The following is a 27,951-nucleotide window of genomic DNA, read 5'->3' as shown; positions in this document are numbered from 1 at the left end:
CTCAAGTTCAAATCTGGTCTGTAGGCCTTCTCTGCATGGTCAACCACAGAACAGAGCACAAAAAAAACAGATAAGAAGCATCTAGAAGTTTATAAAAACAATTTACACTGTAGCTTCAGAAAACTCTGGAAGCAAACAGCATCTCAGAGCCCTCAAGTAGTGTAGTACAACTTCATGTCAGAAATATTACTGTGCATTTGAACTTACTGCTCTGGGAATTTCAGTTCCCAACACATTGATGATTTGGCACAACAAAAAGACCACAATGTAAATCAGGTTTTTGGAACACTCAGGATATTGGAAGTCCTATGATTCTTGAACTCTTAAATGACCGGTTCCTCGGCTAGAGCACTAGCCGAAAACACCACCCTCCTGGCCTTCTGGTCCTTTACAAAGCTGGAGAACCCAGGATTTCACATTCCACCATTCCTGTAACAGTACAATACATACTGTAGATAGAGCTGCTACTGTTTCAGACTTTACTACTCACAGAGTCCAAAAATAAATAGTACATTTTTAAAGAATTATCTTCAATCAGCACACATAACCAGGCATGCTGAGGCATGTAAAAGTGCAAAACCATACACACTCACACAAGGTACAAACATAGTCTTAGACACAGTACGTAAAAGTGTTCAGTGTTTTTTGAGGGAACTGTTGTACTTATGAAGACAATTTAGGCCTAGGTTGAATTTATGAAATATATACACGTTGTATATGACATATTCGACCTAGGCTTGGGCTCTACACCATATTCCCATATTAAACACTGAAAACACAAGCAGCCCTTGAATAAATAGATTTTCCCTGACATTCCATTAAAATAAAGTTCAATAAATTAAAGCTGTAAAATGGCTGCACTGATTGCGCATCGGTCTGCTTGTCTGGGTAAAAATGACAGGTGTCATAGTGACAGCATTTAAGACTTGGTGACTTTCAACAAAGCGTGTAACCTTCACTAATGAACTAGTTTAACTAGTAATGTTAAGCAGCTTAACAGTCTTGCTAACTGGCTAACTAGTCATGGTAACCACATAAACAGTCTTTCTAAACTGCTAACCAGTCCAGACCTTCAAAGTCAGACCTCTGTGTACTAGATCTGCTCTCAACCCAGGACCTCTGGTAGTCACCATCGAGGGGTCAAAGGTCACTAGTCATCTGTTCTTGCGGTCACAGTCCTGGGCTTGTCCGTTGTGATCGAGGCCTTCCAGTTTAAGATGTCCGTGGCTGTAGCGCCGGATGAGCCAACCAGGGAGCAGCGCCATGCAGGCGATAGCCAATAGCTGCAGCAGGGTCGCCCAGGAGAAGATGTCATCCATGGAGGAGATTTCTGATAGGATGGAGCCCGTCCTTACACAGATGAAGTTGTAGGGGATCAGACCTGCAGGGTGTGGGAGGAAATGAAGGATTCCTATAGGCAGTCGCTCAAGCCTTATAATGATCTATTACATCATTCATTGAATATGGAATCAATCTATTATATCATTGATTGATTCCATATTCCTGTTTTGCTTCACACTGATTGTGGAAGGTCAGTATGGAAGTAACCTTATACCCAGTGTGCCCACCGGTTTCTTTTGCAGCTGTAGAGGCCATTTATGGCCAGGTTGGAGAGGGGGATGCCTAGGTCAAAGGGTATTTAGGGCCTATGGCCAGATAGGGAGCACCTAGGTCAAGACATATTTAGGGCCCTAAATATGGGCCCTAAATATCTGGTCCCTGGCCAGAAAGAGAGTTGATTAGCTAAGCTATTAAGCCGATACACAAGGATTGGCTCGTTTGTGACTGAAAGTCTGCATTGTGTGAGATGCCACACCGTCAGTGGAGACAGGGTCTTTTCTACCACAGGGGCCAAGGGCTTACGGTCATATGATGCCCCTCAAGCCGTTTATAGTGTGGAGGAAGTGTGTGTGTGTGTGTGTGTCTCACCTATGAGGACAGAGAAGAAGAAGATGGGGAGGGGAATGTTGAGGATGGGGGAGGTGATGTTCAGGAACCAGTTAGGAGTCATGGGGAAGAACCGGAGGAAGAGGAGGAAGAAGAATATACTGCTTCTGTTCTCCTCCGCCTGGGGGCGAGAGAGAGAGAGAGAGAGAGAGAGAGAGAGAGAGAGAGAGAGAGAGAGAGAGAGAGAGAGAGAGAGAGAGAGAGAGAGAGAGAGAGAGACTCTGTTCAGCAAAATACAACCAGTTATCCGGAATCACCGCAGTCTTACAGTAGTTTGAGTACTGCTATGTTCTGGTGTGGAATCCACCATCTGCGTGTCTTTGAACTCCAGAGAGATCCTCCAACTCTGTCAATCTGTTCCAGCCTCGGTATAAGCTGTCCACGTGTATATCCTTATCCATCTCAAAATGTTAAATCTGATTTGGAAATGCCACTCAGAAGGAGGGCTAACCCAGAACACAGCGAGGGGACACTACAAGGTACGTCTGTGTGTGTGTGTGTGCTTTGTGAAGACTCTTCTCTAGTCTAGTCGCAAACCTTCCTACTTTGGGTTACCACCGACCTTGCTCTGCAGCATGGCCACCTTATCGGGGAACAGCCTCATGACGTGCTGCTTGCCGAAGGTCCGGGACAGCAGGTAGCAGAAGGTGGAGCCGGTGGTGGTAAGCAGACAGGCCAGCAGGAGACCGTGCCAGGGACCAAACAGCGCCCCCGCCAGCATGTTCTGGGAACCACAACACACAGGACTGAGATGAGAGAGCGGGAGAGCAGGGCCCACTGTCCACTGGCATGTTCTCCATGTTTTCCTCTGCTCCAGCACACCTGATTCTAATGCATGTTCGTTATCAGGCTTCTGCTGAGCATAACGACCCATTCATTAGGAATCGGGTGTGTTGGAGCAGGGAAACATCTGGAACATTTACATTTAGTCATTTAGCAGACGCTCTTAACCAGAGCGACTTACAGTAAGTACAGGGACATTCCCCCGAGGCAGGTAGGGTGAAGTGCCTTGCCCAAGGACACAAGGTCATTTGGTTGGCATAGCCGGGAATCGAACTAGCAACCTTCTGATTACTAGCCCGATTCCCTCACCGCTCAGCCACCTGACTCCCATGCAGGACAGTGGGTCCCGAGGACCGGGTTGAGAAACACTGAGACTAGAGGGTCTGTTGGGTGACACAGGATAGTTCTGGAGATTCAACCTAGTAATAACAGGGATGTATTAGTCCTAGATATGTCTGTGTGTACACAGGTCAATCTGTGTGTGTGTGTGTGTGTGTGTGTGTGTGTGTGTTCACCAGGAAAGAAGACCCGGGGATGGCAAAGGACTGCTTGTAGAGGTAGGCAGAGCAGAAGAGAAGCAGGATGTAGCTGGAGTGCTCCTCCTTGTACAGATGCAACATGTTCGCCAAGTCACGCAGCTCATCCAGGTCTGAGGGAAACTTCAACCTGGGGGGAGGAGAGAGGGGCTCAGAATACACGGTGGACAGAGAGTGAAAGAGAGAGGGAGAGAAAGAGAGGGAGAGATAGTGGGAGAGTGAGAGATAGAGGGAGAGAGAGACAGATAGAGCTCAGAGAGTGGGAGCGCGTGAGGCCGCATGGAAACGCAGCCCTCTGCATGTTCTCTGTGGCGCTGTACAGAAGCGAGATACTGCAGGTAGATAAAGAGCATGTTCGCGTCACAGAGCAAGGGTCTGCGGATGAGCAGAGTCTGACATGGGCAGATCCACATGCCATAGAGCAGGCAGTCTGGGTCTGGTCTAGTCTGCTGTATTCTAGGTCATGCTCTGGGTCTGGACAGTGTGGGGACAACACCCCAGTCTGACCTCAGAGCGGCAGACTGGAAGAGACGGAGAGAGACACAGAGAGAGAGAGGAAGAGAGGGCTGTAACATGATCTCGTACAGAAATAGCTTTGGTTGTGGCCTGTTAGCACACACACACGGTAACACACAACCATCCTCAAACACACCCACACACACACACACTTGCAGGCATGCACATTCACACATATCCAAAGCCACACATACTATACAGACACATCACACACACACACAAATTGCCCTGAAACTCAAGATGGCTGTCTCAGCCAGGCCTGTTTACCGTGGAGCTCACAGCAAAGCACTCCTATTGGTTAATAGACACATGCTGCTCCCCCATTGGTCAATGAGGTGCTGTCGTCTGCACATACTGTACTGATGATTCTGCCAGAGGGAGGGTTTGATTTCGCTTACACATAACCTCTGGGATCACACAACCACACACACCAAGAGGACCATGTGTGTGGATCGCCTGCTTAAGACACTTGGTCCAAATGTCTCGAACAGCCTCAGGTAGACTGTGGTTTTAGACAAACAGAGAGACAGATGCTGTACATAGATACAGGCAGACCCTTTCACTGTATGTGAAAGACAAGTTGAGAGTTACACATGTATCTCAGAATGTGACCACTGAGCTTGAGGCATGCGGTCAGGTGAGGGTACCACAGCTGGAGGAGGCCAGTGAAGGTTCTCCAGTACGTGAGACCATTGTTTGTTAAACAGCCTGAAGGAGAAGGCTGTGCAAAAACACAGCTTTCACAACAACAAAAAAGGTGCCTCTCCTCTCTTCCGGCTCGCTGCACACACCCCCCCCAGCCCCTCACCTTCCCCCCCCCCCAGCCCCTCCAGGTCAGTGCCCCCCCCCTCCCTCCCCCCTCTACAGGAGTGAGGCCACAGGTTGGTGAACTGTGAAGCTCTGCAGCCTCGCCCCCTCCACCCCCGACGCTTTCTCAGAACCCCAAACCTCCGCACGCCCGCGCTCACTCCCCGCTCCGTCCCCAAACCTACCTTGTCACGCCTCCAGCTGGTCCCTGTGCCCTCTGCCCCCCACTCTCACCCCCCCACACACACACACACCCACACTCACCCCAACCCTTTTGCCCCCTCCACATTTCCACCCACCTTACACTTCTCTGATCACGCTATCCTTCTAGCATTTCCACCAGATATCAGAAATAGGATAAGTCTTGAGGAGGGCACATTTAGTACAGGTCACATTACTCCTGATTCACCAGGGGAACATGTCCTGGACATTCCCCTAAAGTTCCCCGACACTGACCCCCTGGCCCGACCCCTGGGGGAAACCCAGGACGCTGGGAGACGATAAAATAACGTCAGCAAAGACCACCACCTCCTCTCTATGTGTGTGTGTGTGTGTATGTGTGTGTGACAGTTAAAAAGCATCCTCTGGACCTGACCTATGACATTAGCGTCCACTTCTGTCAGCAAAAACAGGGCCCATGCTGCTGGATACATCCTAATCACAGGAGCCATAAAATAGACGAGATAAGAGATTATATAGATATAGGCTGGTGGTCTGACGACTGGGCAGTCAGGCTATTAATCTGACGGGGAGAGGCCACACGTTGCAGCATCACTGTGAACTCTGCACTGTCTACACACACACACGCATCCACTTAACAACTCAATGTAAAACAGCCTGATGGAGCTATCTGCGTTGACTAACGTTCTCTATTTTAAATATCTCAATCTTAACAAAGAGCCAATAAATTACTATATTCTCTGGATTTTTCTGCCGGGTAGTATTATAATGTATTGCTAAACCTTCAATACACCTGACCAAAACAAGTTGGATGAGCAAAATGGCTCGTTTGAATTACATACCTATACTGCTCAACCACAACCTCACTTTCAGCGGAGGCGGTGTCTTTGGACTCCACGGTATCATCTCGCCGGTGGTGAACTAACTGTGGACAGGGCGGCAGGAAGGCAGAAAGCAGATAAAGGTAAAAGGTTGCTGCTGCAACTACTGCTATAAGTCCCGTTAGGGAGCGCATTTCCCCGCGCTCAACTGCTCGATAAAACGGTTTGTTTTCAGTTTTAACCACCGGTGTCTCCTACTCGGCGTGTTGAGTAAACTTCAGTTGTGCTTCCGCTGTGTCTTCCCGGTGTCCTCCGTGACTGAGATTGGAACGCCAGCTTGACTAAATTTCTGACGGTGAAATTCTGTAGCCTATCATTAATGGGTTGGGCCAAGACTGATCACATGGACACTTAAAACATGACCGACTCCGTTATCATTCCCATTCCCTCAAATTAGATTTTAACTTTTGACACATTTAGGTCATACTGTAGACTATACGTGTATAGTTATTACACCGTTATCACAACAAGTAGAATTGTTTTTTTTTTGAACGGCAAAGTTCACAAACTTCAATCGCCTGTATGAAATGTTTTTGAAAGCGTGTCACCTGTCGCATGGATCACGGTATTTGGGGTTTCTCGCTGTACTTTGGTGAAGTGTCCACTAGAGGGACTCCTCCTATCAGGTCACAAGGAATTAACACACACGTTGGACCTGCGGTGTGCGTGTGTGTATGTAGGTTCACATACTTGTTGGCGTGTGTGTGTGTTACACACACGAGAGACAGACAGAGAGCGAGAGAGAGAGAGAGCACCCATGTGCATCTGTAGCTGCGTAACAGAGGAAGATCAGACACCAGAGAGATACTGTTCCTTGCCTCTCTGTTTGTGTTCTCCTCACTGTTTAATGTATTATTCAGCAGAATGTAAGAAGAGCATCGCTAGAATATTAATCACCAAACCTTCTGCCTCTCCATCTGCTAATCTACCATATCTGTATACAATCTCTGACTGTTTATTGCAGTACAGCCCCACAACAATCCAATCAGGTCAAGGTTTCCTATGAAGAGGAGAGGAGGTGAGAGTGCAGAGAGCAGAGCAGAGGAGAGCAGAGGAGAGGAAAGAGGGATTTAACTGGTTGATACTGTGCTGTGACCTGGTCTACAGCCTTACACAGCTGAGCTCTGGCATGCATCAACTCAAGGTTGGAGAGAGAGAGACGGAGAGCGAGAGACCGAGGGAGAGGACGGGGCAGGCGTCTAATTGGAGAGGTATAGATTGACCAGCCTCAGTCTTTCCTCATGGTCTAATCAATAACTGGAGATTGATCTGGGATGAGCTGCTCTGGTCTGGAGTTCTGTGAAAAGTGGAACCGAACCCTACTTCCTGCTGGTCGTCTGACTTTTATTAGCCTGTGTGTGTGTGTGTGTGTGTGTGTGTGTGTGTGAGTGTGTGTGTGTGTGTGTGTGTGTGAGTGTGGTGTTGAGAGGGACAGGTGGGGCTGCTGTGTAGTGTCAGATTCCACACCTCTAGCACATTGATGGAAGACGTAATAAACAGACGTGTGTGTGCCAGCGTGTGCGTGATGGTGTGTTGGAGAGTGCATGTTTGTGCGCGTGTGTTTGTGTGTTTGGATTCCCAAAGTTGAACTAGTGGACTAAGAAGAGAGAGAACGACTGTCATTGACCTGAGCTGAGCTGGATAACTCCACGTCGGCCATATTTGTCCTCTGAATTAGTCACCTCTGTCGTTTCTATGGTTACTGCCTCGCTAGGCTACCAACAGCTACTAATGACCGATGACAGGTACTCATTATCAGTCGTACCGGAAAGTGTGTTTGTGCACGTGTGTGAGAATCTGTTTGTTATTCTATATGTGGGCTCTTCACCATCGCACTCCAGCCCCCCCCCCGTTCAATATAAACTGAACTAAAACATATGACTGTGTGTCATGACGTTACCAGTAGCATGTCCAGTGTGTCTAGCAGATTGAAGCTGAAGCGGACTTGATACGACACATCTCCCCCAGTGACAATCCCAGCCCCGGGGAAGGAGGCGGGGCTACATCAGCTACATATGATTGATGGACAGGTAACTAGATACGATTAGTAGGGTGGGAGAGGGGGAGGGAAGAGGGGGATGAGAGAGGAGGAGGAGAAAGAGAGAGGAGACGATAAACCAGATCCGTGTCACAAGGCCACAGCTGTGTGGACTCTGCAGGGTTTGTACACCCCCTGGAGTGTGTTTGCATGTGTGTGTGCGTGTGTGTGTGTCCCTGGAGATGGCGGTGGTTGAATAAATCCAAAGGGATTTATAGTCTCTTTCTCTATCACATTTCACACAAGCGCGCGCGCGTGCACGTACACACACAGATGACAAATCGTGGATGTACCATGGAATCTGTCTCCCTTTGAAGTGAGAGGAACACTAGCCACTATTCCTTTGATGATGTTGACCTCTATCACACACTGTACGTGCTAGCGCTTGTTCGCGTGGGCTCGCAGCTAGAAATGTTTCTCTCGGGCGTCAGTAATGTAGTGTGGTGCTTTGACTTGCAATCTCGAGTTCAAATGCAATTTCAGAGCAGACGAGAAGATAATTCTATGCGAGACCCCAAGTCGTGGAGAAATAAGACTTTCCGAGAGTGAATGAGAGGGAGAGAGAGAGAGAGCAAGAGGGAGGGGGATAGAGAATGGAAGAGAGAAAGAGATAGAGAGAGATAGAGAGAGAGAGAGAGAGAGAGAGAGAGAGAGAGAGAGAGAGAGAGAGAGAGAGAGAGAGAGAGAGAAGCGAGAGAGAGCGAGAGCGAGTGAGAGTGAGAGTGAGAGTGTGTGTGTCTCTGAGGGAGAAGAGGAGGAGGAACGTGGAGATGTGGAGAGGTCCACGGAGAGAGGAACCTCCTTCTCGTTCAGTCCACCGAGAGCCTGGAAAGGAGAGTTCGGGCTTGGAACGCTGCTCATTGTTTACCAGAGGTAACTGAAGATTTAGCTACCAATACGAAGGGGTACAGCCTTGTCTGGGATCTGTTTTGATACGAACTTTGAACAGATTTTCCTTTTGCGTTTTGGACATTGTACAAAAGTGCCATAGACTAACGACCAACGGAAATATTTGTTTTCTTTGTCTTCGTTGAGAGGATATTTACCTTATTTGCTGGATTTGGTATCGCACTTTTCTGGCCATCTTTTGTCGGTGAACAGTCTTGCGATTTTTAAATGCGGTTCACAGTGTTGGTTTGATCCTGGGGCGTACGCGCAATGGCCGCGTCGGCCGGACAGAGGAACGAGAAGTTGGACGAGGCGCAGGCATCGGCGCGAAGCTGTGCGGGGCGACCGGACTTTCTCCCGTGCGACGGACTGTCCATGTGCGCAACGCACAGCCACGGGAAGTGCTTCAAGCTCCACTGGTGCTGTCATCTCGGCTGGTGCCACTGTAAGTTTCGCCCTATCACCCTCCCAGCCCCCGCCTTTAGCCTGACGAACTCGCATGCCGTTCATTATAATGACAATGAGACAAGTCCTCGATGTTAGAGTATGTAGCCTAGAGTGGATGCTCCCAAACCGTATTTGCAAAGTATGATTCCACTGGCAAAACGTCAAGGAACATATCCGTGAAATTGTAACGAGGGCGACTGACGTAGTTGTTGACAGCCGCACAGACTTGTGAGTCAGTGTCTCTAGGGTTGTTCCGCGGTAAAGAGAAACAACCGTCACCCAACCACCAATTAATCACTCGCACAACCAAAACAGATGTTGAGTAAATCAACGGATTAGAACGGGTATATCGTTCATATTACTTTTTATCAGACTATATCCAGGCCTATATCCATTATCGTGCTTAGCAGAATTATTCTCAAATATTTAATCTAAAGACTTCCGCTTGACAAATCCGGCAGCATTAAATCACGGGCCCATTTTGATGACTTTTTTGGAGTGCAAACCTGAGTGAACCTTCTGAGTCTCAATACGTTTTACAGTGAAGAACACACAAGGAACTAGGACAATATTGTTTGTTGTCTACAGAGCGTTGAAACGTAGTAAGATCATTTATCATTCATAATTTAAAACAACAACATCAGCACTATCAGGGTCCAGACAGTCAGACAGCAGGATTCTCAGAAAGCATGTAAGAAAGAAACAAAGGACAAATGTTTGAGCCTCTCCAGTGAACTGGCTGATATTGTTGACATGCAGGAGACCTATAGGTTTGAAGTGGCAAGACGTGACACTGAGAAAGAGACAGACAGGCAGGCTGGCAGACAGCCAGAAAACGAATGGTTCTTCCAAGTCTGGGTAGCATGGCCAGCTCGGTGTCATATAACTCACAGAGCAAACCCTCTAATAGGACTGATGCTTTTCTAAGAGGGAGAGGGAAACGCATTGTCCTCCGTCGACTGATGCACTCACACAAACTCACACACACACACACACACCAAAGAGTAGCAGCACCAGGGAGCAGGCAGTGTATTGTCTGTCGCGGAACTAAACCAGAGGCCTGCCACCAGGCCTTCCTTCCTTCCTGAAGGAAGGAAGGAAGGAAGGAAGGAGAGGGAAATGAAGAGGGGAGGGAAGAAAGAAAGAAAGAGAGAGAGATCGAGAAAGGAACGATGGGGGGTGTGAACGAGAGAAAGAGAGCGTGAGTGACAACAAAAGATTTGACCACAACGGAGGACAGGATGGAGGTGGGGTGGGATCGGGGGCGGAGCGGTGAGAAGGAGGGTCTCTGCTGTCGACTAACAGCCTGCCAACGCGGAAGGCAGCCCGGTCATGTGACTTCATTCCTCAGATTCCATAGCCCCCGAGGAAAGGCATAATGACCTCCGCATGTTCAGAGAGGCAGGGGGAGGATGAGAGGACCCAGGGAGGCCGTGATGAAATGCTATCACACAGAGGAACGGAGAGAGAGTGGGATGTTGACAGAAGAGGAGGAGGGGAGAGCGAGGAATACCAAAGGGACAAAGATTAATGCACGTACCTGTAGGCTAAGGCCTTTCACCAGTGGCCCGGGTTCGAGGCAGGCATGTCCTCTCTCTCTCTCTCGCTCTCTCTCTCTTACTCACTCTCTCTTTCTCTCTACTTCTCTCCCGCCCTCTCTCCCTTGCATTTCCTGTCGCTCCTCACTTCCCCTGTCCTAAAGCAGAAATGCCCTAAAATAGATATACACAAAACATTGAAAAAAAAAAAAAGATAGACTGGGAATAGAGAGAATAGAATAATAAAAGACGGAGAGATATTAGTGATCCTACCAGGGCAAGGAAACAAAGGGAGGAATGGAGAGGAAAAGCCTTTCAATCCAGTTAGATGTTATCTGTGAAGCCTGTTTTAATGTTTTAACACGCGCTTTCACAAAGAACCTAACAAATGTCTGAGACCACACCTAAACCCTCTGAGAATACTTGTGTTGAAAATGAAAAATAAATAAAAGAAAAAACGGTATTTCATGGCCATTTATATCTGTGTATTGGTGTGTCTGTGTGTGTATTCTCATGTTTACACTGTGTCATCATTAAGAGGAAACTGGCAGGTCCTCTGGGAGGAAGTGCTATGTGTCCTATTTCCTGTTTGAGTTTACCATCTTGTCACTGCCAAATCGCAGGGGAACATTTCTTTTGCATCCTGGTAAAATAAATGTTTGTGTGTGAGTGTGAGTCTGTGTATATACCGCATGTACTGTCTATGTGTGCATGAATGTGTGCCAGTGTGAGAGAATATTCCGGCAGCAGATAAGAGTATTAGCATTCCCGAACGTTCCGCCTCACATGGAGTTAGTATTTGTGTGTGTGTGTGTGTGCGTACACGTCGGCGCACACATAGAGGATGAATTATTGAACATTTTGCACACCCTGACCCAGAACTGCAAGGAATAGTTGAAGTCGAATAAGTCGAATCCAGACCATCAGGCTACAGGAACCCAGGCTGTAGAACCTCAGCCATGGTAGGATTGGAGGTGGAAGTGGTGGGCTTGGTCAGCTCTTGCTTTCCCCTCTCAGCCATGCTCAAGGAACATGCGCAATAACACACTGATGAGTACATGAATGGCTGAGTGGGATTTTCCTCCAGGGCTTGGGGCGAGTGTGTGTGTGTGTGTCCCAGGGGAATTTGCTTCTTGTCTCTCTCTGTGTGTGCGGATCCCCATTAGCTCCCGGTGGCTTATCTAAAGGGTTCAGAACTCCCTCTCGCCCTCCCTCTCTAATGCTCCTTCCCTCGCTCTCTCCATTCCTCTCTTCGTCGTCTCCCTTCCACCGCTCTCCTCTGCATTGTCGTAGTTGTTCAAAGTTGAGCAAGGATGAGGACCGAGGAGGTGAACGGCGAGAGTGAGCGCGTGACTAAGTGCGCGAGTGAGTTTGGGAGTCGGGTAGCGAATGAGTGAGGATGTCTATTGTAACTTCACCTACATTCTCCTGCCACCTTAGATCACGGTCGTTGACCTTAGAATAGTTGAGTTGTACTGTCGTAAAGAAACAGTGTGTGCGTGTGTGTGCGTGTGTACTCCGAGGCTGTCAGAGCGAGGTGAGGCGTTAGCAAGTGAAGCGAGAAGGCCGAGTCTTCAACCTCTTCCTCTATCTCTGCTCTGACATTTCTGATTAACGTTCACACGTGCACACACACACACACACACACACATCATAGATGGACTCAGAATTGCTCAAACTAGTTTGTATTGTGTGGGGTGGGCGTGTATGCACGTGTGTGTGTCCATTGACCAGTTCTCATTGTGTCCTGATGAGAGTGAAGCTGAGGATTTCTGGACGAATGACTCCGTCTCTTGTCTCTCGTTTCCTCCCGCTCTCTCCGACACGACGTCCTCCATCATCTTCCACGTTCTACCTTTCCCCCTCTCTTACGTCTCTCGTTTTGATCCCTCCCTTCTCCTCCTTTCTACTCATCAACTCGTCATTGTGTGCTCACCATCTCTGGGGCAGGTCAGACCAAACAGTAGTGTGTGTGTGTGTGTGTGTGGAGGCTGGTCGGAATTGTTTCCCAGAGCAGAAGCCTCTGTAGGAACGCCGTGGCCTTGGGCCTTCAGCTCAGCTTTCATTCCCGGAGACCGTATCCATCCATTTATCTCTTTCACTGTACGCTGTGTTATGGTCCATCTATATTTCTCTTTCATCTGTTTTCCCTCCCTCCCTCCCTTCCATGTCTCTCTGTTTTTATCTTCATCATCATCTTTGACCAGCCTACTCCTTTCTCTCTCTCTCTTCCTTTCGCTCATCCCTAGCACACCCAATTTTTAAACCTCTCTCTTTTCATCTTCCTCTCAAACGCTTTCCCCAACAACTTACTCTTCATTTGTCACCATCTTTCTAACGAAGATATAAAGCTTTAAACACACTGTCTGGTTCTTGCTATCCACGAACAATAACATCTCTACTGTTAAACACACACACACACACACACACACACACTCACACACACACACCTCCCCTCTCTCCTCCCAGATAAACTCTGAGCTACATTACAGCCTGGAGCCAGACTTACTTTGATCTCGGCTGTGGTTTTCTCTAGTCATGTTCTATTGTCTCCCTCCCTCTCCCCCCCCCTCCCCTTTCCTTACCTCCCTCCCTCCCTCCTCCATCATAATAATTTGCTTGCCTGTGTGATTGGCAGTTCACTCACAGTTCAGTCCCAGGTCTAACCCTCTCCTCTCCTCCAGGTAAGTACGTGTACCAGCCCATGACGTCCGTGTGCCAGCTACCCAGCACCCCCGTGCCTGCCTCGCCCTCTAGCCACACCCACACCACGGACCTCTCCGTCTCATTGGCTGACCGCTACCTCAGCACCGCCTCCGCCTTCCAGGCCCCGCCCTGCCCACCCTCGCCAAAGTTCTGCCTCATCTCGGACCTCTTCCACGACGACTATTTGGTCAAGCGCATCAACGGCAAAATGTGCTACGTGCAGAGAATTGTACCGCCACCGCACGTACCCAGTAGCTCCCCCGAGCCCCCGCCCCGCCCCCCTCAGGCCAAGCCCCGGGTCTCTGCCAACACGGCCACGGCGCCCAAAATGAACCACTGCTCCTCCCCCTCCAGCTCCGAGGATTCGGGGATCAACGCGCTGGGTGGGGCCTATGTGGGGTCATGTGACGAGGGCTCGTCAGAGGAGTCGGAAGACGAGGAGGAAGAGGAGGAGGAGGAAGAGGAGGAGCTGAGCAGCGATGGGGAGTCCAGTCTGGGCAGTGTGTGGGGGCAGGGGGCACGTGCCGTGGTGGCCCCCTCCCTCTCTGTCCTGGAGATCCTGGAGAAGATAGAGACCACTGTCTGATCACGCTGAACACACACACACACACACACACACACCCCAGACCAGAACACTCACACACAGCCCAGACCAGAACCGACAAGAGTACAGGACCAATGAGATGCAGGATGGGCCATACTGACCAATAGGACTGCCAGCCACAGCATGTGATCACACCCATAGAGAATGATGAACCTTCTAGAAATATTCCATGTTCATTGTAGCAATATATATGCAAGATATATGTACACTTATTTTCAACACACACACACACACTATCCTGAGTATGTGGTGATGGATCTCCACCAGGTCATCACCACAGATAGCCCTCTATTAGATAGCCATCTGCCATCAACATCTCAACCTGTTTACAGACCAAAGCCAACAAACCCAGAAAGCATGGATTAGCACTGTTTAAAAGAACAAACATGCACAGAATCCTCAACACTCACTGATAATCATACAGACTAGCATGACCAAACACACACACAAATATATATATATATAAACACACTCACACAGAAACAAGCACATGCAAAACCTTCACACACACTTGGTCATAAAATGCTTTGTGAGTCTCTCTGTTCCTCCTAGACATGTGATCGGGTGCGTCAAGGAACAACCACCACACAACGTTTCAATGACGTCATCCTGTAGATACTCCTGTGAACTAAGATAACCCCAGGCTAAACTGAGTTCTCCTGTTTGTATTCAAATAGATATTATTGTTATTATCTCCTATTTTTCACTATAAACGATTTTGAAACTGAACGCGACTCCTCTGTGTTTGTGAAAAAGTGAGAGGGAGGACCGTATTTAAAGGTTGCGCTGAGCGAAAACGGCGGGAGGGGAATTAACGACCCACAGGCGGCCATGGTGAAATGAACTCAGGTAGACCCCCCCCCTCCCCCTCCCTCTTCAGGCTGGGAGACCCCCCCCCCTCCCTCCCTCTCTCCTAGAGAGTACATCAGTACACAATTTCCATCCCTCCATTCATTTGTCCTCTCCGCTAACCTTTCCCCTCCTCTCACTCGCTTACTCTCCGTATTCCCTCCCTCCCCCCCGCTCTCTCCCTCACTAGATGTAATCAGCCATTTGAAGCCAGGCAGGCCCTTCAGAGAGAAGCCTCCAGAGGTTAATTAACTTATTCATACTCTCTCTTTCTCTATTCCCTCCCTCCCTCTCTCTATCTTTCATAGCTCACTCACACACACCCTTTTAGTTAAGGATAAAGAAGTACTATTACAAAGGTGTGTGTGTGTGTGTGTGTCGGTCTGTACAGTACAGGGAAGTACAGGGAAGATGCAACACGGAGGAACATGGGTGCTGGATACACTTCATGATCCTGTCAAACGTCCTGCTTATGTGTGTCTGTATGTATGTGTCTGTATGTGTGTGTGTCTGTATGTGTGTGTCTGTATGTGTATGTGTGTCGGTCTGTCTGTGTCTGTCTGTCGGTCTGTCTGTGTCTGTATGTGTCTGTGTGTCTGTATGTGAGTCTGTGTTTGCACATTACAGGACTTTCCAGATGAGGACTGATTTAGATAACAAGGGTGAGTCATCAAGAGAAGCAGAGTTGAGGATCAGCCACAACCTTTTGTTATCATTTACTTATGACCCCCCCCCCCACACACACACACACATCAACCTTTTATGCATTGAGAACAAGCAATCTTAAGCTGAGTGTTCCATAATCAAAAATCCGATCGCCCAATCAATGTTGTGTGTGTCACCCTACCAGAGGGCCCAGTGGGTCTAGCAAAGGGGCTGGTACGACCTAAACAAAGGGAAAAGCGACCTATATATTTCAGCTGAGAGGAACAGCCAAGAGCCATCGTTCGACATTAGAAAGGTGTTTATTGTTTATGCACAGTCTGGCCAGACAGACGCCACCAGATGGATGGGAGCAGGGTAGTGTACACGTGGTAGCGTTTCATACACACAAACACAGACACGTCCGGCTACATGGCTGCTCCGAGACGACCTACGAGGTGATGGGAGATGTGACGTGGGAGCCGATCCACCGAGGGAGATGATCTAGTAGCGGATGAAGGAGACAATGTCACATTGAAAGGAGGTGATCTACTAGAGGAGACGATCTAGGCGATCTACTGAACATTGGGCTCCAGGAGCTGACGATGGAGGTGTTAAAGGAGGGGCTCTACGACAGGAGGTGATGTAGGATTTAGGAGCTGATCCAGGTGCTCATGTAGACTAAGGAGTGGATGTCGACGGTGACGTAACGGTGAATTAGGGGGTGATGAGGGTGGTCGAGTGAAGGGTGATGTAGGAGATGATGTAGAGGTGATTTAAAGGCGACGTACGACCAAGTCTCGGGAGCCAAGTCTGTTTTTAAGGTGGTCAACACTGGTCGAAGCACATGGAACGGCTAGTCCTCCGACAACCGACGTTGCATCATCACGCAGGAAATGAACCAATAGGAACAGTGGGGCTGATGTCATGTGTTCCGGGCCTTCCTGACCCAGGAACAGCTGCCGGCGGGGAGACTCCGCCCTCCGCCGGCCCACAGCTGCTACTCCTCGACCAATGGCGGAGGGGACAGCTTGAGCAGGAAGTTCTCGCTGTGGAAGATGCTTCCTGTTCCTGGCTGGACGGGGTTCAGCAGCCCCGCCTTCTCATTGCCGTGGCAGTGAGAGAGCTCCGAGAGGATGGCCAGCTGAAAGTGAAGAAGAAGAAGAAGTGAGAGGAGAAGGAAGGAGGAGAGGAGGAGACCGGAGCAGGAAGGAAGAGAGGAGACGGGAGAAGGAAGGAGGAGAGGAGGAAGGAGAGGACACAGGAGAAGGAAAGATGAAAAGGGTGAGAGGAGAGAGGAGGCGAGGAAGGCAGGAATAAAGGCAGGGGAGAAATGATGAGGGGAGAGAAGTGGAGAGTAGGAAGAGAAGAGGTGAATGTGTGTGTGTGTGTGTGTGTTCAGGTACAAAGCTGCTAATGATTTCAAGCCCAGTAAAAGCACCTCAGCACTGACAGATAAGTGTTTATGCAAGGCAAACACACCCGCATGCACACACACCTCTTAAAAGCCTGTTAGAATTTAATTAAAAAGCTCCGAAGTTTGAACATGCCCTGTTAACCAAACAGGCTAACAGCTAACCCCACCAAGCAGTGAGAGGCAGTGTCTGTGTGTCTGTGTGTGTGTGTTTGATGGATGATGTAGCTGCAGTGGACACTGAAAGGGGGAGGGGGGGAGGGGAGCTGTCCTGTTTTCCATGTGGGATATTTTGGGAGACGAGGGAGGAGGGGAGGTGGAGGAGGGGAGGAGGAGGAGGTGAGGAGGAGGAGACGGGGGCGAAGGGAGCAGAAGAGGAGGAAATGTAAATAAGAGATCATTCCTCCCATGCAGTAGACTAGCTCATTTTACTGAGGAGGAGACAGACAATCACACGCACACACGCAAACAGCTTAGAGCAGTCTTCCTAACGCCACCATGTGGAAAGTCACATGGAACTGGCTGTGCCTTGCGTGTGTGTGTGTGTGTGTGTGTGTGTGTGTGTGTAAGATAGAGACTGAATGTACAAGGCAGTTCAGCCTAGAGGATAAAGCCAGGCTTTCATATCACTCATGTTAACTCTCTTAAGACCCCAGACAGATGTTAGTTAGAGGGATACCCTGTGTCCGTGTGTGTGTGTGTGGGTGCTTATGTGTGTGTGAGGTCACATCTGTTGGAAGGTTTTTTTCTCAAGAAAGATTAGGGTCAAAGTCAAATCACTATCGTCAAAGTTACACGTCTTGCCCGTCTGTGTGTGTGTGTGTGTGTGTGTGCCTGTGTGTGTGTGTGATAGCTGAATCTGAAGAGGTTCCAAAGGAAAAAACACTGGCCTATGAACGAGTAAGAAAGGAGGAAGTCAGAAAGAGAGAGAGGGGACGAGAGAGAAGAGAGAGAGAGGGGACGAGAGAGAAGAGAGAGAGAGGGGACAAGAGAGAGGGGACGAGAGAGAAGAGAGAGAGAGAGGGGACGAGAGAGAGGGGACGAGAGAGAAGATAGAGAGGGGACGAGAGAGAAGAGAGAGAGGGGATGAGAGAGAAGAGAGAGAGAGGGGACGAGAGAGAAGAGAGAGGGGATGAGAGAGAAGAGAGAGAGAGGGGACGAGAGAGAAGAGAGAGGGGACGAGAGAGGAGAGAGAGAGGGGACGAGAGAGAAGAGAGAGAGAGAGAGAGAGAGAGAAGAGACGAGAGAGAAGAGACGAGAAAAAGATTGAGGGGGGGGAGGGGAAAGAGAGGAGAAAGAAACTGAAGGAAGAGGGAGGGGATTTTCCACGCTCTAGAATGATCTCATGCTAGAGAAAGCTGAAAGCTTTCAATCAGTAAGTCGTGAGTGTGTGTGTGTCACACTGTCAAACTCTCCTTTCACGCTATGATTGCAGTGCAACTGAGGGAAAGTCCTATTTCAGACTAGCCCCTCTCCGTTCACCCCTCCCTCCCTCCCTCCGTACCCTGGAGGGGCCTCTGTAGAGGCAGCGGAGCTGGTCCCACGACTGGCTCTGTTGGGGGTCCAGGGTCGTCTCTGCCAAACCCTGCAACACAGCAAAGCACCCTGGGTAAATCAGCAACACCGCAAAGCACCCTGGGTATTCTGTCCTAGTTGTCAAATGGCAGCTAGCCTGGGGAGGAGAGCAGTTGGGACAGTCCGACTGGCTGGTTGCCAGAAGCCTGCTGATATTTCGCTCCAACAGCCTGATGCTCTGTGCTGCGATTGGTTCGATTCATTCGATAGCGGACTCAAGGTTTATCAAAAGTCGTTTCGTTTGATGTACTCACTAGACGTGACTGGACTGAACAAGGGATGTAAGGAGGGGGAAAACAGAAAGAAAGACAAGACAAAACCGAGTGGAGGGACAAATAGAGAGAGAGGGGAAGGATTTGATGAGAGTGAGGGGGAGGAGTGTGAAAAGAATCATTGGAACAGTCACGGCACGGTGTGTTTGTTTACGTTCCCTTATTCATTCATTTATTTACTTACTTCCTGGGGTCTGATTTAAATAAACCAATTACATGCCTTTTTAGACTGGTTGGCGGTTGGCTTCCCCTCAACCTGACTGGGAACAACACAAACATCCCTCCCCTCACCTTTTTCCCATGAGCCTCATCTCCTGCGTCGCTGTGTGTGGATGTGACTCTGGTCTGGGACGGCAGAGGGATCCAAACCCAGAGAGACCCGGCGTGAGAGAAGAACACACGGGTCACAAATGGAGTAGTTAACACTGGGACTTCCAGGAACAGAGTACCCCCTTCACGAGCCACACCAGGCTGCCAGGCCGCCGGATATAACTGCCCTGTTCCAAAGACCCTATATACCCTAACACAAAGAGGTTAGAAGACTCCTTCTGAATTGTGTCTTTATTTTGTAGTTTACTATTTCGTTTGCAAGCTAATATATGATAACAAGGAAACTTGTGTGAGGATATGAAGAGCAGCCAGACTAGGCTAACCGCTAACAGACCATGCGCCATGGAACAACACAGGCCAAGCATTACACTACAGACTCAATTAAATATTTAATTAATAATGCAAGATTCTGCCAAATATAGCCTAGGTATAGGCAGAAATGATATTCAAACGTCCTTTATTTGGGACCGTGGTGGAGGGTATAATGGTTCGTAAAAACATGTTTGCCTTTGTTTTAGCACCTTCCAGATCTCAGCGCTGCTTTTGACACATTTTGGGGGAAAGTCCTGGATAAGGGTGTAGCAGTTCTTCAAACAGAGTTCTTTGCTTTTGAAAACACCGAACGGTCTTGGAGACCTCACGGTGATGATGTCACTCACCTGGGCCAAGGAAGCAGTGCGACCCCTCCCGGTCTCCATGGCGACCCTGTCCCCGCCCCTCCCTCCCTGATTGGACGTGCACTTGTAGCAGCTCCACCCCTGGAGCCTCTCTCCCGACAGGCCACTCCCCTTCCTCTGCAGGCACTGGCAGTGGTACAGGTGGCCACAGCTACACACACACACACACACACACACACACAGACAATGTTGTTAGAACTGATTTGAATCCATTAAATGTGTGAGTGTGTATGGATGTGTGTGTATGTGTGAATGTATCTGTGGGTATGAATGTGTGCGTGGGAGTGTGTGTGTGTATGAATGTGGGTGTGTGGATGAATGTGTGTGTGTCCTACCTGAAGATGATGATCTCCTCTGGGGAGTCGTGGCGTCTCTTGTACTGCTGCAGGCAGATGTTGCAGTGGTCGTGTCGGGGGTGGAGCCCCCTGCTGACAGCAGCACGCAGGTGCGACAGGGACCAGTGGAGGTCGTGGTTCAACAGGCTGGTGGTGGTCTCCAGCAGAGTCTGGTAGGGGGGGGGGGGGGGGGGGGGGGTAAGTAAGGAGGGTGGGGCAAATAGCGGGAGAGAAAGATGGAGAGAAGCGGGCAGAGACAGTGCGTGGCCCCTACCTCCCAGCTCCCTTTCCACACACACACACACACACACACACACACACACACACACACACACACACACACACACACACACACACACACACACACACACACACAGAGAGAGCCATATTTGTGCTTTTTACTTTTTACTCCAGCTGATTCTGTCTGAGCTCACTGTTTTTGTGTGTGTGCGCGTGTGTATGAGAGAGGTGTGTGTGTGTGTGTGTGAGAAAGAGATATACTCCACCTTATTTCACACCATTTCATCAGATATATAGACAGTGTGGAGTGTGAGGGCAAGACTGAGCTGGAGAATGAAGTGTGAACACACACACGCACAGAAAACTGAACTGAGGTGATTTAAAGCAAAGGCAGCATCTTTCGAGAGCAGCAAGAAAAAAAGAGCCAGATAGAGAAAGAGGGGGGGGGCACATTAACCACTCACACACACACACCCCTCTCTGTCTCTCACACACACACCACTCCTCATCACACGCCTCTGCATTTCTCAATCTCACACTTTCACTTTACTCCTTCACACACACCTCTCATTATTTCTCCCCGTCTCACTCACTCAAACACAAATCCCCCTATTACTACCTCGCGCTCTGTCTCTCCCTACCACACACACCTCTCGCTTTCTCTTTCTAACACACACACCCCTAAGCATCGGGGGGGGGGGGGGGGGGGGGGCTGGGGGGCGCAGCAAGCTTGGGCAATCTGGAGTCTCTGAGGTTTAATTAATCTACATTGTGAGCTAGAGCACGCACACAAAACAGGAACACAAGTCCAGTCCTGCCGGGGAGTCCACTGTAAATGATCAGTCCAGCCTTCTGAGAAACAGAGCTGCTGGGAAGGTGTGTGTGTGTGGGGGCGGGGGGGCAGAAGGAGGGAGAGAAGGACCAAACACACACCCTCCCTACCTGTTCATAGTTGAATGTCTCCAGCATTCCCAGGATGAGGCCTTGTATTTCAGCCAGCTTGCCTTTCCCATACACCGGGTCCTGTCACACACACACACACAGAGAGAGACAGAACAGCGTTAGCAGTGAGGCTAACCCTTGTGTGTGTGTGCACTCCTATGTATGTGTGTATGTGCATGTGTGTGTGTGTGTGTGTGTGTGTGTGTGTGAGCAGACTGCACAGCTGTAAAGGTCAGCTGCAGATGGAGGATATGTAGTAACACTAGAGGTCATCGGATGGTATTTCTTATCTGTGTGTCGGCCTGTCAGTTAGTCCAGTCTGCCATCCCGTTGCTGACACATTCACACTGGCAGAAACCTCCCTTGCGTGTGTGTGTGTGTGTGTGTGTGTGTGTGAAGAGAACAGAGGAAGAACCTGGAGGATGCGTTGGATGATGGCTGGCAGGGAGATGAAGCTGCTCATGCTGTTCAGAACCTTCATGGTGAGCTCCTTCAACGCTGGGAGGAAAACCACACACACGCACACCCACGTGCACACACACACACGCGCCCGCACGCGTGCACACACACGCACACCCACATGCACACACACACACGTACACACACAAAGGGAAAGTAGAGCAGTTGGCTAGTGTGTGTGCAGACTCCTTTGAGATCTTTAATCCCCTCAAGTGACAACAGTACTTTTAATGCTTTAGAAAAACAAGAGCTAGTGTGTGTGTGTGTGTGTGTGTGATAGAGTGTGTATGTGAGTGTGTGTGTGTGTGTGTTCACCTTCTGAGGTGTTCTTGGTATCTGGTCCCTTCAGGAGTGTCTGTGGAGACATCATGGCCTCTAGCAGAGGAAACCACAGCACCTGGATAGACAGCAGAGGTTAGAACGCACACACACCAGCTACAGAGACACACTCTGCACACATACACACACCCCACCATGCACACACACACACACCAGCTACAGAGACACACACTCTGCACACATACACACACCCCACCATGCACACACACACTAGCTACAGAGACACACTCTGCACACATACACACACCCACCATGCACACACACACCAGCTACAGAGACACACTCTGCACACATACACACACCCCACCATGCACACACACACACACACACACACCAGCTACAGAGACACACTCTGCACACATACACACACCCACCATGCACGCACACACACACACCAGCTACAGAGACACACTCTGCACACATACACACACCCACCATGCACGCACGCACACACACACACACCAGCTACAGAGACACACTCTGCACACATACACACACCCCACCATGCACACACACACACACACACACCAGCTACAGAGACACACTCTGCACACATACACACACCCCACCATGCACACACACACACACACACACCAGCTACAGAGACACACTCTGCACACATACACACACCCCACCATGCACACACACACACACACACACACACCAGCTACAGAGACACACTCTGCACACATACACACACCCCACCATGCACACACACACACACACACACACCTCTCTCTGTTGCTGGTTGAGGTTGTGGGAGCAGCGGTCACTCAAGGCGATGATGTCACTCAGGGCCACCTCGATTCTCTGCAGGGGTGGCTCCTCCCCCTCCCCTCCCCCCCCCTCTTCCTCCTCGCCCCCAGGGGTGAGGCTGCTGAGCCTCTCTTTCAGGGTCTGCACACAACAACACAGAGACGCAACAGAAACAGACCAGAGAAGACACGCAGAGGCCCGTGAGCCAGCATCCTCATGAGGAAGTAGGTCTGTTCCTGTTTGGGTTTTCTACTAGGCAGGCGTGTTTGTGTTCTGACGAGAGGGCACGCGTGTGCGCCTGTGTGCGTGTCTTACCTTGAGCAGGACCTGGAATGCTCCGTGGGCGTCGCCCTTCTTCTCCAGCAGGTAGGCTGTGGCCTCGTGGTGCTGATGCTGCTCCGTTACCTAGGAGACCCCCGGGGTGACAGAATCACACTTCCCATCTGCGTCGGCGGACGAACACACACACGCACGCTCTCCCTCCTCAAATGCTGGGAGGTGAACCAACACCCACACCCACCCACCCACACACACACAGACACATGCTCGGAGTTGGCCTGGCGGCTGGTACCTGTATGGCTTCCTCCAGACGGTAGTCCTGGGAGGTCTGGAGGAAGGAGGTGAGCTCCCGGGGGTTGAAGCGGCACAGCAGCCCGATGAGGAGCTCGTGGAGGTCGGGCTCCAGCCTCAGGACAGCCTGGGGATGAGGGCCTTCTCTGGAGGTCCCACAAAGAGAGAGAGAGAGAACCCTGTCATCCTTCCCTACATCATTACTATGATGTAGGGAAGGACTGCAGGAGAGAGAGATACATTATGGATTGGAAAGAGAGAGAGAGACAGAGAGAGAGAGAGAGAGAGAGAGAGAGCAGGCAAAAAAGGAAGAAAGATGAGAGAGGGAGATGAAGAGAGAGCAGAACGGGGAGAGAGGGGGAGGGAGACCAGAGAAAAAGAGCGAGAGCAGATAAAGGGAGGAGAGTCCGTAAGAGAAGGAGGGAGGAGGGAGGAGGAGGGCGAACACTAGACGAGTATGAGAGCAGAGTGGCTTATCTCTTCAGAGCCAGAGGGGGGATAGGTGTGTTCTCTGAAGGCCACTGTAGGTCAGTCCACATGACAAGTCAACAAGCACACACAGACTAATGGAGACCCAGAGGGAGAAAAACACACACACTCACAGACAGACACACACTAACACTCACAGACAGACACACACTAACACTCACACACACACACACACACACACGCACATCTATACACACATCAATACTCACAAACACTCACAGACATACACATTCACACACACACACACAGCAACACTCACACAGACACACACACACTAACAGACACACACGTCTCACATGCGCACACACACACACTCACTGTGTGCATGTGAGACGTGTGTGTGCATGGTACAGTGTGTGTGTTTTAAGCCATGTTGTCCTTGAAATCTGTCTAATTTTCTCCTTCATTAAATTGTTTGTTCAAGAGACAAGTGGGAGTACAGCAAGCAGAACATTGATTTACTTTTACACACACACACACACACACACAACCACACACCTGTATTGATTTCCCCTGACAGACTTTGAGAAGCGCTGTTCAGCCATCATTTAGTCAGTGGCGCATGAGAGAACTGGACTGGACTGTATGTGCTTACCCAGCTACCCATCAAATACGACCAGTCAAAGAGCACACACACTCACAAGCACGCACACACACACACCTTGGGTCCAGAAGGCATCGAAGGAACTGATACACCAGATGTTCCTCCTATGGAGAGAGAGAGAGAGAGAGAGAGAGAGAGAGAGAGAGAGAGAGAGAGAGAGAGAGAGAGAGAGAGAGAGAGAGAGAGAGAGAGAGAGAGAGAAAACTAATCAAAGGAGGAGTGTACGTTGAGTGTGTCTCTAAACTGTTCCTTACGTATTTATCAGGAAGCGTGTTATGTGTTCATAATCTAACAGAATGGCATATCTGACCTGTAGGCTGCTGATGATTGGCCGGATCTCTTCCAGGAAGTGACCAGCCACCAGGTCTGCTGACTTACTGGGATCAATGATCACCAGCTCCTGGAACAACAGGAGGGAAAGATTAAAGAAACTGAGAAGCGGGAGTATTTATACAGTGTGTGTGTGTGACTCTTACCTGGATGTGCTGTAGTGTGTTGTCCCAGACACAGTGCCTCTCCTCTGGGCTGTACCCAGGCATGGACAACAGGTTGTGGATGTAGTTGAATATCTCCTCCTGTCACACACACACACACACAAGTGAGATACTGTGAGAGATACAAAAGATAGACAGAGAAGGACAGTTAGAGAGGGAGAGAGAGTAAAAGTAAGCAAAAGAGAGAGAAAGAGAGAGAGAGAGAGAGCGTGCGTGCGAGAGAGAGAGAGAGAGAGACACAGAGAGAGAGAGAGAGAGAGAGACAGAGAGAGAGAGAGAGACAGAGACAGAGAGAGACAGAGACAGAGAGAGACAGAGAGAGAGAGGGTGTTACCTTTCTAAGAGGATCTCTTAGGTAGCAGTCTATGATCTTATCATACATGTGCTTCTGCTCATACAGGAACTCACAGATCTGGTAGCTGGAACACAAAACACAGATGAACACATGAACCAGAACGCACAAATAAAACACATGAACCAATCAACTCCTGTTCCTGATTTACAGACCCATTTACCGCACTATATTGTACCTATTACTATAATTGACAACTATCATACACAACTATCACTATCATACACAACTATCATTGAAATCAACAATATCAAGTCATAAATATGATGCATCCCAAAATTTCGGTCAGTGGATATTGTTTGGATAGGCCTGTGAATCTCCTAACTATGTTACATGTACCCACATCTGTGCCACACAAGACTGTTTTCACCAAAGAAATCTCACCAAAAACATTAAAACCTGGCTGCAATATAGTAGCCTGGCTCTGACCTCCTACGTACTTCCGCTCTATTTTATTTTTGCTTCTGTACATAGGTCTGGCCATGAGGTACGTAAGTCCGATTTTTCAGGTTGATTTTCTACCGGCGAATCAGCGAACAGAGGGAGTGGCTGAGAACGATGACGTTGATGTTGTGCGCTAGTTTGTGTTGTTGTTCCGTAATGGCGGCGGAGAAAGATGCGAGCAAAGCCATTCAGTCCGTTGTGGCAACACTGCCGAATATCCAACAGCTAAAGCCGGAGCAAGAACAAGTTTTGCTGTGTTTTGTTGGTGGCCATGATGTTGTGGCCCTCCTCCCCACGGGGTTCAGGAACAGTTTGATTTTCCAGCTACGGCAGCTAGCTCTGTTACAGTAGTGGTGAAGGAATTTGCTAAGGCGAAAGCTAGCGATTGGTTATGGCAGATCAGAGTGGCTCTGGGCAGATCCAATAGTTTTAAACTTCAACAGAGTACCCGCCTACAAGGAAGTCAACGCTTGTCAATGGACCGAGGCCAGACTCTCTGTACAAATGCAATGTACGAGAGTCTGGTTAGGACCAGGCTAGCAATATAGCCCAAACGTACGAAGAATCTTAAATTCCAGCAGAAAGCAGGAGAAGTGACGGGTAGCTAGCAGGAGAAGGGACGGGTAGCTAGCAGGAGAAGGGACGGGTAGCGAGCAGGAGAAGGGACGGGTAGCTAGCAGGAGAAGGGACGGGTAGCGAGCAGGAGAAGGGACGGGTAGCTAGCAGGAGAAGGGACGGGTAGCTAGCAGGAGAAGGGACAGGTAGCGAGCAGGAGAAGGGACGGGTAGCTAGCAGGAGAAGGGATGGGTAGCGAGCAGTATAGAATGTTTTTACACGCCGTCTCCTGGCTAAGGCATGTCAGTTAACAAGAACTGAGTACAGTAGCCTTGAGGACGTGAACACATTTCTTAGCTACCTAGCGATGGTAGTATGTTTGGATGACTTTGTAATTCTGCCATTTACATCTTAATAATGTCATACAAATAATGAATACTTTAGCTAGCTAGATTTCTAGATTGCCATATTAAACTGTACCTACCGTATATTGTAATACTTTGTATAAGTGTGTGTGTCTATGATGATGTGGGCCAATAGTTTCAGAGTTCTGGACAATACCTTTGAAAATCTAGTGGCCCAGGTGATAAGTGGCCAAATCACCGAAATGGCAACCCTCACAAACTCTCTGATTGGCTACTTACAACTCTGCCTTCTCCGCCAAGCCCAGTAACCTTGTCTCGTCAAACTGGACCACGCCCCCAACCTGCAGCAACTCCAACAGCACCTGGGAACAGCCAGCCATCACTCACATGATTTATTTTCGTTTTGTCATCCACATGGAGAAAAGAACGTTGGAATATATTTTCCATCACAATTTTCATTGTAAACTGAATACTGGTGCGCATGTGTGTGTGTGTATTCGTGTCTGATACCTGCTGTCTCTCTGTGTGTCTGGAGTCATCATCAGGACTGCAGAGAAACTCCAGAACCTGGGGTTCCAAACCGAACAGAAACATTCCAGATCATTAGACCAGCAAAGAACATTCCAGATCATTAGACCAGAGAACAGTGGAAGTCTCTGTTCTAAGAGCTGTCTTGAAGCAGATATTTATAGGAGGTGTTAACTAACCTCACAGTGGAGACCTAATTAACACACTCACACCCTACTCCACACAGACAAACACTTCCGGGATAGGAGGATGGAGTTCAATCAAATCGCGGAAGATACGAGAGAAAACAAAACAAAATCTTTACTTCCTGTGGTCAGGGCTCTGAATGGATACCTGGTCAAACAGCTTCCTGTTGACGAAGAGTGTGTTGTCTGGCTTGGCGAGCTGGCGGGCCAGGAAGGTGAAGAGACAGCCCACCTGAGAGGGGGTGAAGTCCGCGTTCTCCACCATCACCTGGAGGAGGGGAGGGGGGGTCGACATCGTACAGTCTGTACACACACACGGTATTGTAGACAATGAGAGGAGGCAGAGACGGCCTGCTCCTACCTTCAGCAGGATGTCTACTATCCTCTGCTGGTACTCCAGGGCCTGCTTGTCATTCTGGAAGTCCTCGAAGGTCTGCGCACCGCGGCAGGAACGGAGGGAGGAGACAAATAGAGGAGGGGAGAAAAGACCATGTGATAGCACGTTTCGGAAGTGTCTCGCGCACACACGTGCACAAAAGCACGCCCCCCCCCCCCCCGCACAGAGAAACACTTTGACACACACAGAGTAATTAAAAGGGTTTGCTTTGAAGCAGCATTGATTAGGATGTGAGATGGAAATTTCGTGTCCACTTGAGAATCAAAC

The 27,951-nt window shown here is 49.4% G+C and overlaps 3 protein-coding genes across 5 annotated transcripts in view; 1 reads left to right on the top strand and 2 right to left on the bottom strand.

Annotated features, from left to right (window-relative positions):
• Positions 1-75: 75 nt before the first annotated feature.
• On the bottom strand, positions 76-5,918 carry tmem41ab (transmembrane protein 41ab). The gene is made up of 5 exons (XM_062447325.1): positions 5,612-5,918; positions 3,246-3,396; positions 2,510-2,671; positions 1,930-2,068; positions 76-1,381 (listed from the first exon to the last, which is right to left on the bottom strand). The coding sequence occupies exons 1-5, from the start codon at positions 5,782-5,784 to the stop codon at positions 1,155-1,157; spliced, it is 852 nt and encodes a 283-aa protein (XP_062303309.1). The 5' UTR covers positions 5,785-5,918; the 3' UTR covers positions 76-1,154.
• Positions 5,919-8,408: 2,490 nt separating this feature from the next.
• Positions 8,409-14,600, top strand: c21h3orf70 (chromosome 21 C3orf70 homolog). Its single transcript, XM_062447197.1, has 2 exons — positions 8,409-9,021; positions 13,246-14,600. Exons 1-2 carry the CDS (start codon positions 8,847-8,849, stop codon positions 13,851-13,853), a joined length of 783 nt encoding a protein of 260 aa, XP_062303181.1. The 5' UTR covers positions 8,409-8,846; the 3' UTR covers positions 13,854-14,600.
• Positions 14,601-15,666: 1,066 nt separating this feature from the next.
• Positions 15,667-27,951, bottom strand: part of vps8 (VPS8 subunit of CORVET complex) — a 24,166-nt gene continuing 11,881 nt past the window's right edge. For all 3 annotated transcript variants that reach the window (XM_062447704.1, XM_062447706.1, XM_062447705.1), the window contains exons 27-45: positions 27,649-27,720; positions 27,436-27,555; positions 27,085-27,141; positions 26,854-26,936; positions 25,193-25,277; positions 24,841-24,939; positions 24,675-24,764; positions 24,422-24,468; positions 23,273-23,417; positions 23,017-23,106; positions 22,678-22,842; positions 21,922-22,003; positions 21,563-21,645; positions 21,148-21,228; positions 19,966-20,135; positions 19,613-19,781; positions 18,915-18,968; positions 18,281-18,361; positions 15,667-16,506 (exon numbers count right to left, since the gene is read on the bottom strand). In XM_062447704.1, the coding sequence (XP_062303688.1) occupies positions 16,363-16,506; positions 18,281-18,361; positions 18,915-18,968; positions 19,613-19,781; positions 19,966-20,135; positions 21,148-21,228; positions 21,563-21,645; positions 21,922-22,003; positions 22,678-22,842; positions 23,017-23,106; positions 23,273-23,417; positions 24,422-24,468; positions 24,675-24,764; positions 24,841-24,939; positions 25,193-25,277; positions 26,854-26,936; positions 27,085-27,141; positions 27,436-27,555; positions 27,649-27,720 (1,917 nt within the window). In that variant the 3' untranslated portion in view covers positions 15,667-16,362. The remainder of the gene's footprint in view (positions 16,507-18,280; positions 18,362-18,914; positions 18,969-19,612; positions 19,782-19,965; positions 20,136-21,147; positions 21,229-21,562; positions 21,646-21,921; positions 22,004-22,677; positions 22,843-23,016; positions 23,107-23,272; positions 23,418-24,421; positions 24,469-24,674; positions 24,765-24,840; positions 24,940-25,192; positions 25,278-26,853; positions 26,937-27,084; positions 27,142-27,435; positions 27,556-27,648; positions 27,721-27,951) is intronic.

This window comes from Osmerus eperlanus, chromosome 21, assembly GCF_963692335.1.
Source record: "Osmerus eperlanus chromosome 21, fOsmEpe2.1, whole genome shotgun sequence".
Classification (NCBI taxonomy): Eukaryota; Metazoa; Chordata; class Actinopteri; order Osmeriformes; family Osmeridae; genus Osmerus; species Osmerus eperlanus.
This window is presented reverse-complemented; position numbering and strand designations above follow the sequence as displayed.

What these genes read in the sequence shown, in the direction of transcription:
- tmem41ab (XM_062447325.1), bottom strand. Translation starts at nt 5,784, where the DNA reads ATGCGCTCCCTAACGGGACTTATAGCAGTAGTTGCAGCAGCAACCTTT. An exon ending in TCCCCGGGTCTTCTTTCCTG is followed by an intron (nt 2,672 to 3,245) that starts GTGAACACACAC and finishes TGTGGTTCCCAG; the next exon opens with AACATGCTGGCGGGGGCGCT. An exon ending in TGGCCATGCTGCAGAGCAAG is followed by an intron (nt 2,069 to 2,509) that starts GTCGGTGGTAAC and finishes TCTCGCCCCCAG; the next exon opens with GCGGAGGAGAACAGAAGCAG.
- c21h3orf70 (XM_062447197.1), top strand. Translation starts at nt 8,847, where the DNA reads ATGGCCGCGTCGGCCGGACAGAGGAACGAGAAGTTGGACGAGGCGCAG. An exon ending in TCATCTCGGCTGGTGCCACT is followed by an intron (nt 9,022 to 13,245) that starts GTAAGTTTCGCC and finishes CCTCTCCTCCAG; the next exon opens with GTAAGTACGTGTACCAGCCC.